Source organism: Mandrillus leucophaeus, unplaced genomic scaffold, assembly GCF_000951045.1.
Source record: "Mandrillus leucophaeus isolate KB7577 unplaced genomic scaffold, Mleu.le_1.0 Scaffold83, whole genome shotgun sequence".
In the NCBI taxonomy this organism is placed as follows: Eukaryota; Metazoa; Chordata; class Mammalia; order Primates; family Cercopithecidae; genus Mandrillus; species Mandrillus leucophaeus.
Window position 1 is genome coordinate 751,330 of NW_012109030.1, and position 16,348 is coordinate 767,677.

The following is a 16,348-nucleotide window of genomic DNA, read 5'->3' on the forward strand; positions in this document are numbered from 1 at the left end:
GGATTGTGAGAAATTTCTGTCGTTTAAGCCATCCAGGCTGTGGTATATTGTTACGACAGCCCTAGCCGACTAACCGAGGTACTAATGTCTTCAGCCTACATAGTCAAGATTCACTATTAGAAATTGCTGGAACAAGAAAAATTCTGATTTTTTCAAAACAGGACCTTTCCTTTAAAAGAGTTAATGATTCGAGAAATAAATATGTTAGGAGATTACCTTACCAACTAATACGTATAGATGAAATTATGAAGTTAGAAAATCATCAGTGGATGCTAAAACGAGTGGGTAAAAATTAGATGAGGAATGGGACGCCATCAAGTAGCACCTCCCCCCAGCATTGTTTTTAATCATAAAGAAAAAAATAGTAACTTTATGGTGAAGAAACCTGGCAGACACTACCTTACCTAAGTGAACATCACCTATACTGGGAGTAACCGATGTCATCTGTACCTTGATATCATACAGTGGAAAAGACACATCGCTTTAGTGGTGTTTCTCCAAAAATTCAGAACCCGAAAGGGAACATCAAACTCACTTTAAAGCATATTCCACACAACACCTGGTCTGTACTCTTAGATAATGTCTAGTTCAATAAACATAAAAGTCAAGAACGGTTCCAGATCAAAGAAGACTAATGCAGGAATGACCCTTTCATCTGGAATGTTTTTTACGCAATCAATGTTTGCTTTTAAGAGTGCAGATCCTTTTTTTTATCCAATTGGTTCGGAGCTATAATTACATGATTTTACCACATCTTCTTAAGGCTTTGATCCCTGCTACAATCTACAATATATACATGCGTATGTGTGGTATCCATCTATCATCAATTTAGGTGACAATAGGAGAAAAGTGCCTGGTGCCAATCTTTATTCCATAGTATGAAATAGTCTCTCAGGACAGGGTTTTTGGTGAGAGAGGCATAGGATATTGCTGGGTGACTGCGACTGGGTCAGGAAATAGGGAGGCAGAGGGCAGCAGTTTTGCTAGAACTTAAAATTTGGTTGCTTTTGGAAGAGGAAGCGGGAGATTTCTGGAAGCCAGAACGTCATGTCTCACAGATGTAAGTCATAGTTGGGAAAGACACATCGCTTTAGTGGTGTTTTCAAACGACTTTTGAAATAGTAGGGTTTTACTTGTAGCTTCTATCACTGAGGGTAGTTCCTGCTGCTCAAGAGCAAAAGGGTCAGGGTTTGTAAAAGCCAGCCTTAGAAACCTATTGAAAAAGATTTCCAGCGGGGCGCTGGGGAAACGCAGACAGCGCCGGAATCCCTGCCTGGAGAAGCTCTTAACAGGACGGGAAGCTGCGTGCCCCACAAGGTCCCTCAGAGGCACATTGTGGAGACGGGACGCAGGGTAGCAACTTCTGGCGAGTGGAGCCGCTATTACAGAAGACAAATATACGGAGCCAATTTACTGCCAGCTTTCGCAACACCCACCCTCAGCCACCACCCTCCCTGACGCAGTCACGCCACAAACTTCCCCGCTTCCGCCCACAGCCCTCTGGGCTTCAACCATCAACTGAGCATGCGCCAAGTCTAGTGCGCACGCGCCAACTTTGGCCCAATCAGAGTTCCAACCCGTGGGGTGGACGCCACGGGGATAAACTAACCTCAGCGTGGGGCGGGGTCTCGAAGCCGAATAACGAACGTGATTGGCCAGCCTCTAGCACATACTTTTAAGGGCGGAGCCTGGCTCAGAAGCCACGTCTAGCGAGCTGTTCTCCTAATATGGGTAGGGTCGGGCGTGGAGCTGTCAGCTGAGCTGTGTGCGCCTGCGCGGGGTGCCGAGACAGGGCGTGTTCGCGGTTCAGTGCCGGTGTTTCGCGGGGCGAGGGCATCTCTCGCAGCCGGAGTGCGTCCTGCTGAAGCCTGTGGTTGCACGCCTACCCTCTTAGGGGCTACCTTCCTAGGTGAGTGTGTGCGGCGTGGCACTTGGGGTTGCTTCTCGCTGCGTTGCCGGAGCGGGGCTAGACCCTTCCCACTCCCCTGCCCTACCCCATCCCCTCCCCGCACCCGGACCAACCCCTGGGACTCCCACCCTCTCCAACCCTGGGGAAGCCTCAGAGTGGCAGCGAAGACCTCTTTCCTTTCCGTCCCTGCGCTTGCTGCCATCGCCCACGTGTTTTGTTGTTTGGTGCAGACCATGTCCAAGTCTCTGAAGAAGTTGGTGGAGGAGAGCCGGGAGAAGAACCAGCCCGAAGTGGACATGAGTGACCGGGGCATCTCCAACATGCTGGATGTCAACGGCCTGTGTGAGTTCTCGGGCAGGACCCTCCCGTGGATGAGCCGGAAGGCTTTCTAAGTTTGCCAGTTCACTGCTGGTCCTGCTGTGAGCGATTGTACTGGTTTAGACCCCAGCCCCTGCTTGTAAACATCACTTGTCAGGGGCTTCGCGCAGAGGGTTTGCAGTAGGATTTGTTCTGTTCCACCTGGAAAACGATCCTGAGAGTCCACGATGAGAATCACAGACAGCTGTGCCTCATCGGTTGTCTCTGCTGTATGGCACTGAGGTGGATTTTCCACATAGTTTGCTTAATAGCCACTTTATTTTTAATTGAGAATTAATTTTGAGTCCTTCCTGTCTCCTAATAGTCTGTGTCCATGAACAAATGACACACAAAAGTTCCATGATTAATAAGCATTCTTGTGCCTGGAGCAGTTTAAGCATATCTTGAATCTTTACATTCTTCTGCGTATTTATTCTCCGAACTTGGTTCAGGCTTTTCTTACCTCCTCAGGCTGTGATGAAATCCTCCTAAATTGCCCTCTTGCCTTCAGTTTCACTGCTCAGTTTAATCACCGGGTCACTTTCAGTGTTATTTTCCTGTAATCCCCGTCTGTGGTGTTAACCTCTCCCTTAAAATCAGGGATTGCAAATTCACGTGCCTCCAAGTGAGGGCGGTCAGGGGCGGTCATGGACTAGGTGATAGGTATCCCACCTGAAGGGGCCAGCTGCCGCACCTGCTACTCTGACACATGTCGCCATAGGAATGTTGGCCCAGTGTGCCAGATTATTCTCTTAAAGGAGTCAAGATTCTATATTTTTATGTGAAATTTGCTAATTTTTAGATGTTGGCTAGTAATTTCAATATTTGAAAAACCTGTGATAAGTGAGATAAAGCACTTCCTCGAGCTGACGTGGCTTTGGTTTAAACCCTCTCCATACTTCTCCAGGTTGTCTGTTACCGACGGTAATGCTCCAGGTTTCTTGGCGTGATGTACAAGGCCTTTCTGAGTCTGAACACAACCTTACCCTTCCATGCAGTTGGCATTCCAGCCATTCTGAACCTATTGCTCTATCTGGACCAGAGCCTACTTGTTCAGACCTTTGTGCCTTTACGAATTCTGTTTTCCCTCCTTCTCAGTCTTTTGCACCCGAAATCTTTTTACTTATAAGAGTCAGCTTAGACTATCACCACCTGTGTAAAATCTTCTCCGTCTGCACCAAGCTAACATAGCCACTCCCTCTCCTGTGAAGTTGGACATGTGCGTTGCTTTGTGACTCCTGTCACATAGGATTGTACGGTTATTTTTTTTTTTTTTAAATCTAGAAGTCTCTCTTCTCTGCTGGGACTTGGGGAAGACAAAAACCGTGCAATATTCATGCTTGCATTTTTTTTTTCTTTTATAGTAGTGCCTGGAGCACAGCAGATGCTCAAAAATAGTTGAGGAATGAAGAAAATGAAAGAATGATGGATTAGGCCTGTGAGTTTGAGATATCAGGTCCAGGATGTGACGAGAGAAGAAGGGAGATGTTCAGGACACCCGGAGAGGTGATGGACAGCCATTTAGGCATGGAGAGAACGGCAGAGTCGGTTTACTGTGAATCCATGGTTTTCACGGTTTGAAAACCTGCCTGCGACAGAGGTTGGAGTTGATGCTCTTGATATGTCTTGGTAGAAGGAAAAGGGAGGAAAGGTAGATTTGTGTTCCGTAGGCTTTATGGAAATACGTGCCATTAAACTGAGTTTGTGTACTAGTGAGCGTCTCAGCGTTGGTGTGTGTTGGTCTCTTGCAGTCTGTAAGGGTCCTTGCTGTCAGCAACTGAGCAGATGCCTCTGGAGTTGGATATCTGAGTGTACCATTGCCTCTGCCTGGCTCTGCCATGACCATGGTCATTATTGGGGCACTGTTGGTACAGTGGAGAAAGAGAAGGGGATAAGGAAGATGATGCCTTGTACAGCAGGACTCTTGGCCCCACGGCTTTCCTCCCTCCAGCGCTCGTTCTCACTGGGTAGATGAGAGGCTGCTTTCAGCACAGGAACTTTATACCCTTCGGCTTTTGAAGAGGAGACTTTATGTAATATTTAGAAATGGGGAGAATGGCTTAGCTATTTCGGTTCAGCTCTGTTATCTCTTTGAAGCTTTGGCTTTTATTAAGGAAGAAAAGATAGCCACTTGCTTCCTGAAATATATTTCCGGTATAACATTGGGTGGTGAAAAGCGAGACCATTCTTAAATTTTCCTAAAGAAGTAGCTAACAATGAATAATAGTACTTTTTGGGAAGTTGGGTGGAAGTGAATTTGGAGATTTCCAGATTCCACCTCCTCTGGCTTCTGTAGCATTGATCCAAGGCTGCTCTCTGCAAACTCCCTGACCTTGGGACTCCTCGGAGCCTAGGGGGTTCCAGGATGCTCTTCAGAGCCTCCACCAGGGCTGTTCTCAGCAGTGCACGCACAGTGACACACTGCTTAATATATACAAGTAGCAAAATACTTCACATGGCTCCATTAATTACAAGTGTAAGAATTCCCTCCCCCCCGTCCCCAGAAAACAGGGTGTCACTCTGTCACCCAGGCTGGAATGCAGTAGTGCATTTACATCTCACTGTGGCCTCAACCTCCCAGGCTCAAGCAATCCTCCCACCTTAGCCTCCTGAGTAGCTGGGACTATAGGTACATACCACCATGCCTGGCTAATGGTTTTATTTTTTATTTTTTTGTAGAGATGGGGTCTTGCTATGCTGCCCAGGCTGGCCTCAAGCTTGTGGGCTCAAGGAGTGCCCCCATCTTGGCCTCCTAAAGTGCTGGCATTACAGATGTGAGCCACCACACCCAACCTACATGTTTCTTTACTGATAAAATCTTAGCTGGAACCAGGAAGTTTTATATATTAGTATCCAGCTTAAACACAAGGAACAGTTAACTTGCATGTACAGAGAATAGCTGTTTCTTGCATCTCAGGCTTTCTCTTCATTCTTACTTTGTTTAATTTCTCAAGAGGTAAGAATTAAGCTTTGAAGATAACAGTAAGGTTTTGTACTGCTAAGCGTATGAGATGCCCATCTTTCTTCTTGGGAGAGTTGTATCTTCTAACGCAGCACTTCCTTAGAGACAGCAAATTACCTTTGAAAGATGTTTTGAAGAGTTTAGGTACCAAGAGCTTTCTGATGGGGAAAACTTCTTAGGCTGGAGACAGATATCAGACAGGTTCTACAGTTTTCTGGTAGTCCAGCCAGATTCTAGAAATGCTCACTTCCTACTAGGAGAGGCAGAGGAGTACAGAGCATAGGAGGGGAACTTAGATTTGGATAGACGTGAGTTCCAATTCTGCTACTTAGTACTGTATAACCTTAGAGAAGCTACTTAACCTCTCTGATCCTCAAGTTCCTTAACAAATGGTAACCTAAGTAACCACTTCATAAGACTGGCTTAATGGTTCATGTTAAATACAATAATGCACATTCAATGTTATTAACTAGTTAGTGTTAGATCCAATAACGTACATTAAATGTTAACTATTAATATGAATATCCAGCTACGGGCCCTATGCCTCAGACGTACCCAGTTCCAACATAGTCAATGGCCCGAACCAAGAATTTCGCTTTGTTAACTCTACTGGGTAAGGCATTTGTATCAGGTGTTGGAATTTTTTGTGTGGCTTATTAGAACCTGTAGTGTTTGGTCCTTTTGCCTAAGGTTCTAATTGATATAGATAGCTCTTAATTTAAAATTTGTCCTAATTTATTTCTTTTCCATCATTTTGTTTTCACATGGCGTGTAATTTGCACACATATTCTCCTTAAAGCTTCCAAGAAGACCAGTGTGGGCAATAGAGCGAGACCCCATCTCTGCAAAACTTAAAACATGAGCTGAGGGTGATGTGCGAATCTGCAGTCCCAGCTGTTAGGGAGGCTGCCGTGGGAGGATTGCTTGAGCCCAGGAGTTAGAGTTTGTAGTGAGCTATGATCGTGTTACTAGGCGACAGAACAAGACCTTGTCTCTTAAAAAAAAAAAAAAAACTTCCAAGCATAATCGTAATGCTGCTGATTTTATTCTTTTTATTAAAGAGATTTCACTGCAGAAACTCTTTCCCAGGCAGCAGCTGTCTTCGTTTGGTTGATAAAGTTGATTTTGAAGAGCCCTGTAGTCAGCTTCCATTTCCATAGAGACAGAATCCCAGCTGTAGCCAGAGGAACTTTCTTTCATTTCTCGTATTTAAGTGTTTCCTGATTTTTTAATCTCTTCAAGTGTATTGCCCTCTCTGGGTGGTCACGCCTTTATCTTTTTTTTCCCAAGTTAGACTAAAATATTTTTCAGATAAATCCTCGAAAAGAAAACAACCTGCTTTCAAGGGAGTGGTCTTTCTAAAGGAGCGGGCAAAATAATAAACAAATATGAGCATGGGTTATCTGGAAGAGCTATCTCAAAAGTCTTGCTCAACCTGGAACACATGCTATCCATGTAGACCTGCTTTGGGGGAAAGATAAAAGAGCCAGGGAGAACCTGTAATTTTAGCTATAATCCTTATTAAAATCTTTTTTAAAAATTTTTAAATTTTTTTTTTTCGTTTTTGAGACAGAGTCTTGCTCTGTTGCCCAGGCTGGAGTGCAGTGGCGTGATCTCTGTTCACTGCAGCCTCTACCTCTTAGGTTCAAGTGATTCTCCTGCCTCAGCCTCCTGAGTAGCTGGGATTACAGGCGTGCGCCACCATGCCTGGCTAATTTTTGTATTTTTAGTAGAGATGGGGTTTCACCATGTTGGCCAGGCTGGTCTCGAACTTCTGACCTCAGTGATCTGCCCACCTCGGCCTCCCAAAGTTCTGGGATTCCAGGCGTGAGCCACCATGCCTGGTCTTAAAATCGTTTATGTTTTCACTCCTCTAGGTTGTGTGTATGTGCCCACCTTTGTGTTTTTAAACATGCCGCATCTTGACCCAGGGAGCCCTTTTCCTTTTTCTCTCTCCGGTTAGCCCTTGCCCCCTTGTCAGTTAGTGCTTGTTGAAAGAAGGAAGGACCTATCTATTTACATGACTGCTTTTCCTGTCACCTCCTCCAGGAAGCCCCTCGAGTATACTCAGTTCTGACCCAGCGTCCCATCCGACCTGGTTGAAGTGTGTCTCTACTTGGCGTAGTGCTTGGGAAAGATTTATTGAAGAAAGAATGTTACTGCTTTTAGTTAAGAGATTCAGGTTGGCTAAGGGAGAAAGCATAGCTCCAGAGAAAGCAGGCACTCTGTCTCCTTCCTGCAGGCTTCTCCCCAGTTTCCAGAGGGAAGCGCTTTCCAGCTCTCAGGAACAAGATGGAACTGACACCTTCTATTTGTGATTGTGTGAGAGGGTTAAAACTGGACATGTTTCACTGAAACAGAGAGGAGTTGAAGCCCCTTTGGTGTGACTGAACCAGTAATGACATTTGACCGTTTGTCAGTCCTCTGACATTCCGGCCCTAGTGGCCACGGTGGCTTTTTTGTAAGCATCTTTTTTGTTTATTACTAGCTGTGTATCCTTGGGCAAGTTGCTTAACCTCTCTGTGCCTCAGGTGCCTCATCTATAAAATGGGAATAATAAGAGCACCTGATAGGGTCATTGTCAGTTAATATCTATAGGGGGCTGGTGTACCACCTGGTACCTGCTGGTCTTAATGCCTGCTATTATTAGTACACTCATGCATTACTTAATGATGGGGATACGTTATGAGAAATGCGTAATAAGATTTTGTCATTGTGTGATCATCATTGAGTGTCCCTATACACACCCAGATGGAGTAGCCTACTACACACCTGGGCTAGATGGTGTGCTTGTGACTAAGGCTTTAGCTTTTAGGCTACAAACCTATACAGCATGTGATTGTATGGAATACCATAGGGAATTGTAACACAGTGGTGAGTATTTGTGTCTTTATAGAAAAGATACAGTAAAAATATAGTACATTGTTGTCATCTCATGGGACCACTGTCATATTTGTGGTCCATTGTTTGTTTGCTTTTTTGAGACAAGGTCTCCCTCTTTTGCCCAGGCTGGACTACAGTGGCGTGATCTCGCCTTATCGTAGCCTCGGCTTCCTGGGCTCAAGTGATCCTCCCATCTCAGCCTCCCAAGTAACTTAGATTACAGGCACATGCCACCACTCTTGGCAAATTTTTGTAGAGATGGGGTTTCACCATGTCTCCCAGGCTGGTCTTGAACTCCAGATCAAGCGATCTGCCTGCCCCGGCTTCTCTGGTGGTCCATTGTTGAGTGAAACATCATTAAGCCGTACATGACTGTTTTAAAAACTGTTTTATCTGTGATGGTATAACAAATGAAAAACAGTATCTCTTTATTTCTTGGAAATCTTGGTGATGGTACTTCTCAGTGGTCTTTGCCCACCTGTCCCATGGTCTCGTCGAACCTGCGCACCCACTGCCTCATTCCTCACCTGAGTCAGAATTCCCAGGAGAAGTTGGGTGGCTGCGTGCAGTGTGCTGGGGTCAGGAGGAACAGCCATGGCCACACCCTGGCGAGTTCAGAGCTGTGCATAGCCCAGGGGGTGGCTGGGGGAACAGCAGCAGGATTTTTGTTGGGATGTGCTTGTGGCCAAGTTTCTGTTGCAAATGGCAGACATGCTTTGAAAACTGGTAATTTTTCCACTAATAATTAAAATACTCTATGTCCTGTAGTAACTATTGAATTTTTTTTTTTTTTAATGATAGGCATTATGTAACCAGAGTTCATTTGGGAGTTTATATTGGATTTTTTTATTTCTATTTTTTTTTTTTAAATTTTTTGAGACACAGTCTCACTCCGTTGTCCAGGCTGGAGTGCAGTGGTGCGATCTTGGCTCACTGCAGCCACTGCCTCCCGGGTTCAAGCGATTCTGCTGTCTTGGCCTCCCGAGTAGTTGGGATTACAGGCACCCACCACCATGCTTGGCTCATTTTTGTATTTTTAGTAGAGACGGTGTTTTGCCATGTTGGCCAGGCTGGTCTCGAACTCCTGACCTCAGGTGATCTGCCCCCCTCAGCCTCCCAAATTGCTGGGATTACAGGCAATGCGCCACTGTGCCTGGCCTTATATTGAATTTTAAAATTATCTAGTGATAAATTATTATTTGCTATGTTAAGATGACTCTGAGTTGTTTATTACGTGTGAAGTAGTTATATTTTCACCATAAGAAACCGTAACACTCACTGCTTTGCCATTATAACCAGTGTTACAATTGGTATGGATAATAATTGAAAACCATACCCTGTATTATTTGTTCATAAATTCACACGAACCTATTTGAAAGAAAACACGACCTATATACAGGAGATCCATTGTCAGAAAAAAGCCTAGAGGTGACTCTTTTTTTAAAAGCAGCATAAAGACCTCTTGCTTGTTTGGATAGCAAGTTTGTGCAGGTGGGTTAATTTTTTTATTTTTTAAACCAAAAGGTAATGTAAAAATGTGGCCCAGGAGCAGTTGGCCTAGATCAAGTGTGTGACCAGCAGGGGTCAGTGTTGAGCCTCTGCGTTTTGCTCCTGGGCTCCTTGGGAGGTTGGACACGGCGCGACTGATCTCCGAACGGACCTTTGCTGCCTCTACAGTTCCTTCTGCCTTCACTCGCCAGGTTCTATCTTTGGGTAAAGAGATGGAATCTTAATGGCATTTCATCTGTGTAGCTCACAGTGAAAGAAATCTCACGTGTGTTACAGTCAACCAGAGCATCAGTTTCACAGCTGCCTTGCGTGTGGCCTCTGAATAGAGAAGTGCTGATCAGAGTATGTTTCCAATCAAAGGAAATGGAATTTGCAGTGTCCCCTTTGAGCAGATTCCATCAGCATGTGATGCTTAATGATATTCCAGGTTTGAGGTGCTAGCAAAGCCCAGGCCAATAATAGGATTAATAATACCTACTTGGTTAATTTCCCAGGGCTGCAAAACAAAATACCACAGGCTGGGTGATTTTGACAACAGAAATTTATTTCCCACAGTCCTAGAGGCTGGAAGTTCAAGATCACAGTGTCAGCAGGGCTGGCTGCTCCTGGGTCTTCTAGCCTGGGCTTGCAAGTGGCCGCCTTCTTGCTGTGTCCTCATGTGGCCTTCCCTCTGCATCCCTGGTGTCCCTCCGTCTGTTCAGTTTCCTCTTCTCATGAGGACAATAGTCAGATTAGGATAGGGGTCTACCTTAAGGACCTCATTTTAACCTAACCGCCTCTTTAAAAGCCCCATCTCCAAATATAGTCACATGTTGAGGTATTGGGGTTTGGGGCTTCAGCATGTGAGGTTTGGGGAGACATAGTGCATTCCATAACATCTAGATTGGAGGTTCTCAAATGATACAGACCTGAGGACCTACTCTGTGGTAAGTGCTTCTCACACTCCTAACATCCCTCTTCAGTTCTCCTGATTATTGTCAGCGTTTTATAAATGAGAAGGTAGAACGCTATTGAGGTTCTATAAAGTCCCCAGTGTCACTCAGGCAGTGGCTGAAACGGAGTTCACTTTTTTTTTTTTGAAATGGACTTTCACTCTTGTTGCCCAGGCTGGAGTGCAGTGGCATGATCATGACTCACTACAGCCTCCCACTCCCAGATTCTAGCAGTTCTCCTGTTCTCCCTCCCAAGTAGCTAGGATTACAGGCACCTGCCACAACACCTGGCTAATTTTTTGTATTTTTAGTAGAGACAGGGATGGGTTTCACCATGTTGGCCAGGCTGGTCTCGAACGCCTGGCCTTGGGTGATTCAACTGCCTTGGCCTCCCAAAGTGTTGGGATTACAGGCACAAGCTACTGTACCCGGTTGGAGTTCACTCTTGAGTGTGTCCAAAAGCTTTGCTCTGTGATGCTCTGCTATGTTGTATCCTAGTCCTGAAGGAGTCACCAGGGCCAGGCTTGGGTGCCAAGGAGAGGTGACTTCTAGGGCCTGCCTTACCTTAAGGCATTCATTTCCAGAATTCTTTAAAACACTGCATTAGGCAAATAAAATGTGTCATTGGGCTAGCCCTGCCAGCTTGGAAACTTAGGTTTACCGGATGGCTGCAGAGCTTTAACTGTTGAAAAAAACGTAAGAAGCAACTTAATCTCCATCTGATCAATATTAGCAGAACCCTCCCCACTTTCTTTATGGTTTCCTAAAAAACTATTAATCTCAACGGAATGGAATGATCAGATGTGAGATCTTTTTATACCGTATATTAATTCATTTTCTTCTGTCTTCAAACCTAGAACATTACCTTAAAACACTGCAAAGTATGGTGCTGGAAAAGATTGTGTTGGGGAAGTATTGGTTCATGCATCTAACAGAATAAACCTGAATTACATTAAATGGTAGTTTTAGTTATAGTATCGGTAGTTTTAGGTATAGTATCCATACCTCCTAAAGATCCTTTTTATTTCATCCATTTCTCTGCATATCCATTAATTATTCCTTTCGACTCTGTGTAGCTTATAATTTTAAGGGTGAGGCCAAATGAAGGTACACATCAGAACAAGCAATTACTTGCAAGGAGGTTTCGCCTCTTAGTTTTTCTCTACATAGTGTAGACCAGAAAATGGTAATGTGGTTTGCAATCTCGATATTTGAATGCTGGTCTGTGTAACTTGGTTTTCTTAACAGCTGTAAGTGAGGCTGGGCGCAGTGGCTCATGCCTGCTGCAATCCCAGCACTTTCGGAGGCCAATGTGGGTGGATCACCTGAGCGAGGTCAGGAGTTTGAGACCACCCTGGCCAACATGGTGAAACACCCTCTCTACTAATAATACAAGAATTAGCTGGCTGTGGTGGTGCATGCCTGTAATCCCAGCTGCTTAGGAGGATGAGGCAGGAGAATCGCTTGAACCTGGGAGGTGGAGGCTACATTGAGCTAAGATCATCACACGATTGTACTCCAGCCTGGGCGACAAGAGTGAGAATCTTTCAAAATAAATAAATAATAAAACAGCTGTAAATGCTTAAGTCTTTAGGCCGTGTTAAAGATACCTATGTAATTTATTATATGTTTGTATTCTGCAAAGTTGTGCACCCTTTGTTAGGATAAAAATAATAGATAATATGATTGAAATACCATGCCATCTATGCATGCAGTGTATCAATACACGCACAGATTTACCATGTACCAGGCATTGTGCTAAGCCCTCTGTGTGGATCTTTCAAACCTCACAGTTTATTGTCATTATATAGTGAATAGGTAAGGAAACAGATTTAGGGAGCATCATTAACTTGCTCAGAGTCATCCAGGCAATAAGTGGTAAAACCTAGATTTGAACCCATGCCAGCAGAAGCAGTGTTCTCAGCTTATCCTGTTTTGCCTTACTTGTCTCTGACAGTCTTATGCGCATACCCTGTGGAGGAGATGAAGATGAATGGCTAATAGAGCAAGCATGCTGAGTACCTGTGGCCACCTGGTCATGTTCTAGAAGCCGTGGTAGCTGTCCTGTCTGGGCTAATGATTCTGTATCAATTTAGGGAATACATTCAGGGTCACTACCTATGTTTATTCCATTTGAACCAGGGAAACAGGAACCTTCATCTTCCCAAAATACTTACACATAGTTTTAAAAAAATCTACTCCAAAACACTTTATTGAAATATTCATATCGATAAGTGCATATATGATAGTACAAGTTGACAGATTTTCAAAGCAAGAAACATTATCGGTAGGTTGGGAGCTCCTGCTCTTCCCAATCACTCTCCCTTTAAGTCATGAGACTGCCAGCCTCCTGAGCTTATCCTGGTAGTTCCAATGGAAATACATAATAACACTTAACTCCTCCTCCTAGTCCTCATCTTGACCTCCTCCCTTCCACTCAGAACCGTGCCTCTCACAGATATGGGTGATGATAGAATTGGAATATCTCACAATCTCAGATGTGGTACCGGACACACAATTAACAATACTAATATGACTAATGCCAGTATTGCTAAAAACAATTGTCTTACGCATATGCTATCTTCATTCTCCCTCTTTAAAAAAAAAAAAAAAAACTAGGCTATTTTTTTAAGAGCAGTTTTTGATTTATAGAGAACTAGAGCAGGAAGTACAGATCCACATCGCTCCTCCATCCCCCTTTCCTAGTTTCCCATATTAACATCTTGCGTTGGTGTGTTACATTTGCTATGATTGCTGAACCAATATTGATGCAATATTATTATTAGTTTTTGAGACAGAGTCTCACTCTGTCACCCAGGCTGGAGTGCAATGGTGTGATCTCGGCTCACTGCAACCTCTGCCTTCCAGGTTCAAGGGATTCTCGTGCCTCAGCCTCCCGAGTAGCGGGGATTACAGGCACGCGCCATCACACTCGGCTGATTTTTTAAAATTTTTAGTAGAGATGGGGTTTCAGCATTGATGCATTATTATTAACTAACATTTAGAGCTAACATCAGGGTTCACTCTATATAGTATAGTTTTATGGGTTTTGACAAATTAATGTCATGTATTCACCATTATAGTATCGTGTGGAACAGTTTCACTGCTCTAAAAATCCTCTCTGCTCTACCTCTTTGTCCCTTCTCCCTCATTATCTACCTCCAGAACCTCAGACAACCACTGAAATGTTACAGTTTGCCTTTGTCTCTATAATTTTACCCTTTCCAGAATGTCATACAGCTGGAATCGTACGGTATATAGCCTCTACAGATTGGCTACTTTTGCTTTGCAACATGCATTTAAGATTCCTCCATGTCTTTTTGTGGTTTGATAGCTCATTTCTTTTTGATAGAGTGAATAATATTCCATTGTCTGGATGTACCACAGTTTGCTTATCCATTCACCTATTGGATCATATTTTGGCAACTTCCAAATTTGGACAATTATGAATAAAGCTGGTGTAAACGTTGTACAGATTTTTGTATAGACAGAAGATTTCAACACATCTGGGTGAACACCTAGGAGTGTGATTACTGGATCATGTGATAAGACTGTATTTAGCTTTATAAGAGACTGTCAAACTCTTCTCAAGTGGCTGTACCATTTTGCATTCTACCAATAAAGAATGAGATTTCCTGTTGTTCCACATCCTCACCAGCATTTCGTATTGTTGGTGTTTTGGATTTTAGCCATTCTAGTGAGTATGCAGTGGCATCTCATTATTTCCATTCCATTTGCAATTCCGTAATGACATGTGATGCTGAGCATCTTTTCATATGCTTGTTTGCCATATGTTTATCTTCTTTGGTGAGATGTCCATTCAGATTTTTTATGTACTTCTTAATTGGGTTGGTGTTCCTGAGTTTTAAGTCTCCTTTTTATATTTTGGATACCAGTTCTTTATCAGATATGTAGGTTGCAAATATTTTCTCCTTTTTTGCATTGGTCCTTCATTCCCTTAATGGTATCTTTCACAGAGCAGAAATTTTTAATTATAATGAAGTCTCATTTAACAAGTTTTTCCTTCATAAGTTGTGCCTTTGGTATTGTATTTCGGAAGTCATTGCCAAATCTCAGGTCAACTAGATTTTTCTCCTTTGTTATATCTAGAAATTTTTATAGCTTTGTGTTTTGTATTAGGTCTGTGATTCATTTGGAGTTCATTTTTGTGAAAGATGTTAGGTCTTTGTCTAGATTGATTTTGGTGTGTGTTGATGTCTGTCCATCTGTTTCGGCACCATTTGTTGAAAAGACTCCTTTTCTCACTGAATTGCCTTTGCACTTTTGCCAGACATTAGCTGATTATATTTGTGTGGGTCTATTTCTGGGCTTTCTATTTTATTCCAGTGACCTACTTGTCTATTGTTTCACCAGTACCACACTGTCTTGTTACTATAACCAATATTAAGTTGTGAAGTTGGGCAGTGTCATTGCTCCAACTGTATTTTCTTCAATACTGCATTGGCTGTTCTGCTTTTCCATGTAAATTTTAGGATCAGTTTGTTGATATCCATAAACTTGCTAGTATTTTGACTGGAATTGAGTGTAGATCAACTTGGGAAGAACTGACATTATAACAATGTTGAGTCTTCCTATTCATGAACATGGAATATCTCACTATTTATTTAGGTCTTTGATTTCTTCCATACTAGTTTTGAAGCTTTTCTCATATAGTGCTTGTACATATTTTGTTACCTATATATTTAAATATTTCATTTGTTTGGCGTTAATGTAAATGATGTGTTTTTAATGTAAAATTCTAATTTTTTGTATAGAAAAGCAATTGCCTTTGTATATTACCTTGTATCCTGCAAACTTGCTGTAGTTGTTTTTCAATTCTTCTTTGTTGATTCTTTGGGATTTTCTACGTAGACATCATATTATCTGTGGACAAAGACAGTTTTAATTCATCTTTCCCAGTCTGCATACATTTTGCTGTTTTTCCTTACCTTACTGCGTTAGCAAGGACGTCCAATGTGATTGTGGCTAGAAGTGGTGAGGGGACATCCTCGCCTTGTTCCCAACCATAGTAGGAAAGCAACTAGTTCCTTAACATTAAGTATCATGTTAATTGTAGGATTTTTGTAGATATTTTTTACTAAGTTGAGAAAGTTTTCCTCTATTCCTAGTTTGCTAAGAGTTTTTATGGGTGTTGAATTTTGTCCAGTGGTTTTTCTGCATCTATAGATATAATCATATGAATTTTCTTCTTTTGCCTGTTTGAAGTGATGGATTGCTTTTGTTTTTGAGTTTGAACCACCTTTGCATACCTGGAGTAAGTTCCACTTGGTCATTGTGTGTACTCTTAATACATTTTTGAATTTATTTGCCAATGCTTTGTTGAGGATTTTTGTATCTATGTCCATGAGGGACATTGGTCTGTAGTTTCTCCTTTTTGTAATGTCTTTGGCTTAATGCTGGCCTCATAGAATGAGTTAGAAATTGTTCTCTCTGCTTCTGTTTTCTGAAAGGTATTGTAGAGAATTGGTATAATTTCTTCCTTAAATGTTTGGTAGAATTCATGAGTAAACCGATCTGGGCGTGGTACTTTCTGTTTTAGAAGATTATTAATATTAATTTATGATTCAATTTCTTTAATAGACATAGGCCTACTAAAATGATCTATTTCTTCTTGTGTGAGTTTTGGTAGATTATGTCTTTCCAGCAATTGGTCCATTTTATCTAAGTTATAACATTTTTGGACATTGAGTTGTTCATAATGTTACTTTATTATCCCTTTAACATCCATGAAATCAGTAGTAATGGCCCTTCTTTCATTTCTGTTAGTAATTTGTT

The 16,348-nt window shown here is 42.7% G+C and overlaps 1 protein-coding gene across 2 annotated transcripts in view; it reads left to right on the top strand.

The window, feature by feature from the left end:
* Positions 1-1,677: 1,677 nt before the first annotated feature.
* The window catches only part of RSU1 (Ras suppressor protein 1), a 254,842-nt gene continuing 240,171 nt past the window's right edge, over positions 1,678-16,348 (top strand). Inside the window, exons 1-2 of one of the 2 annotated variants that reach the window (XM_011968103.1) lie at positions 1,678-1,909; positions 2,140-2,251. In XM_011968103.1, coding sequence (XP_011823493.1) covers positions 2,143-2,251 — 109 coding nt within the window. In that variant the 5' untranslated portion in view covers positions 1,678-1,909; positions 2,140-2,142. Of the gene's footprint in view, positions 2,252-16,348 lie in introns of both variants that reach the window. The other variant, XM_011968104.1, reaches the window with a different exon arrangement.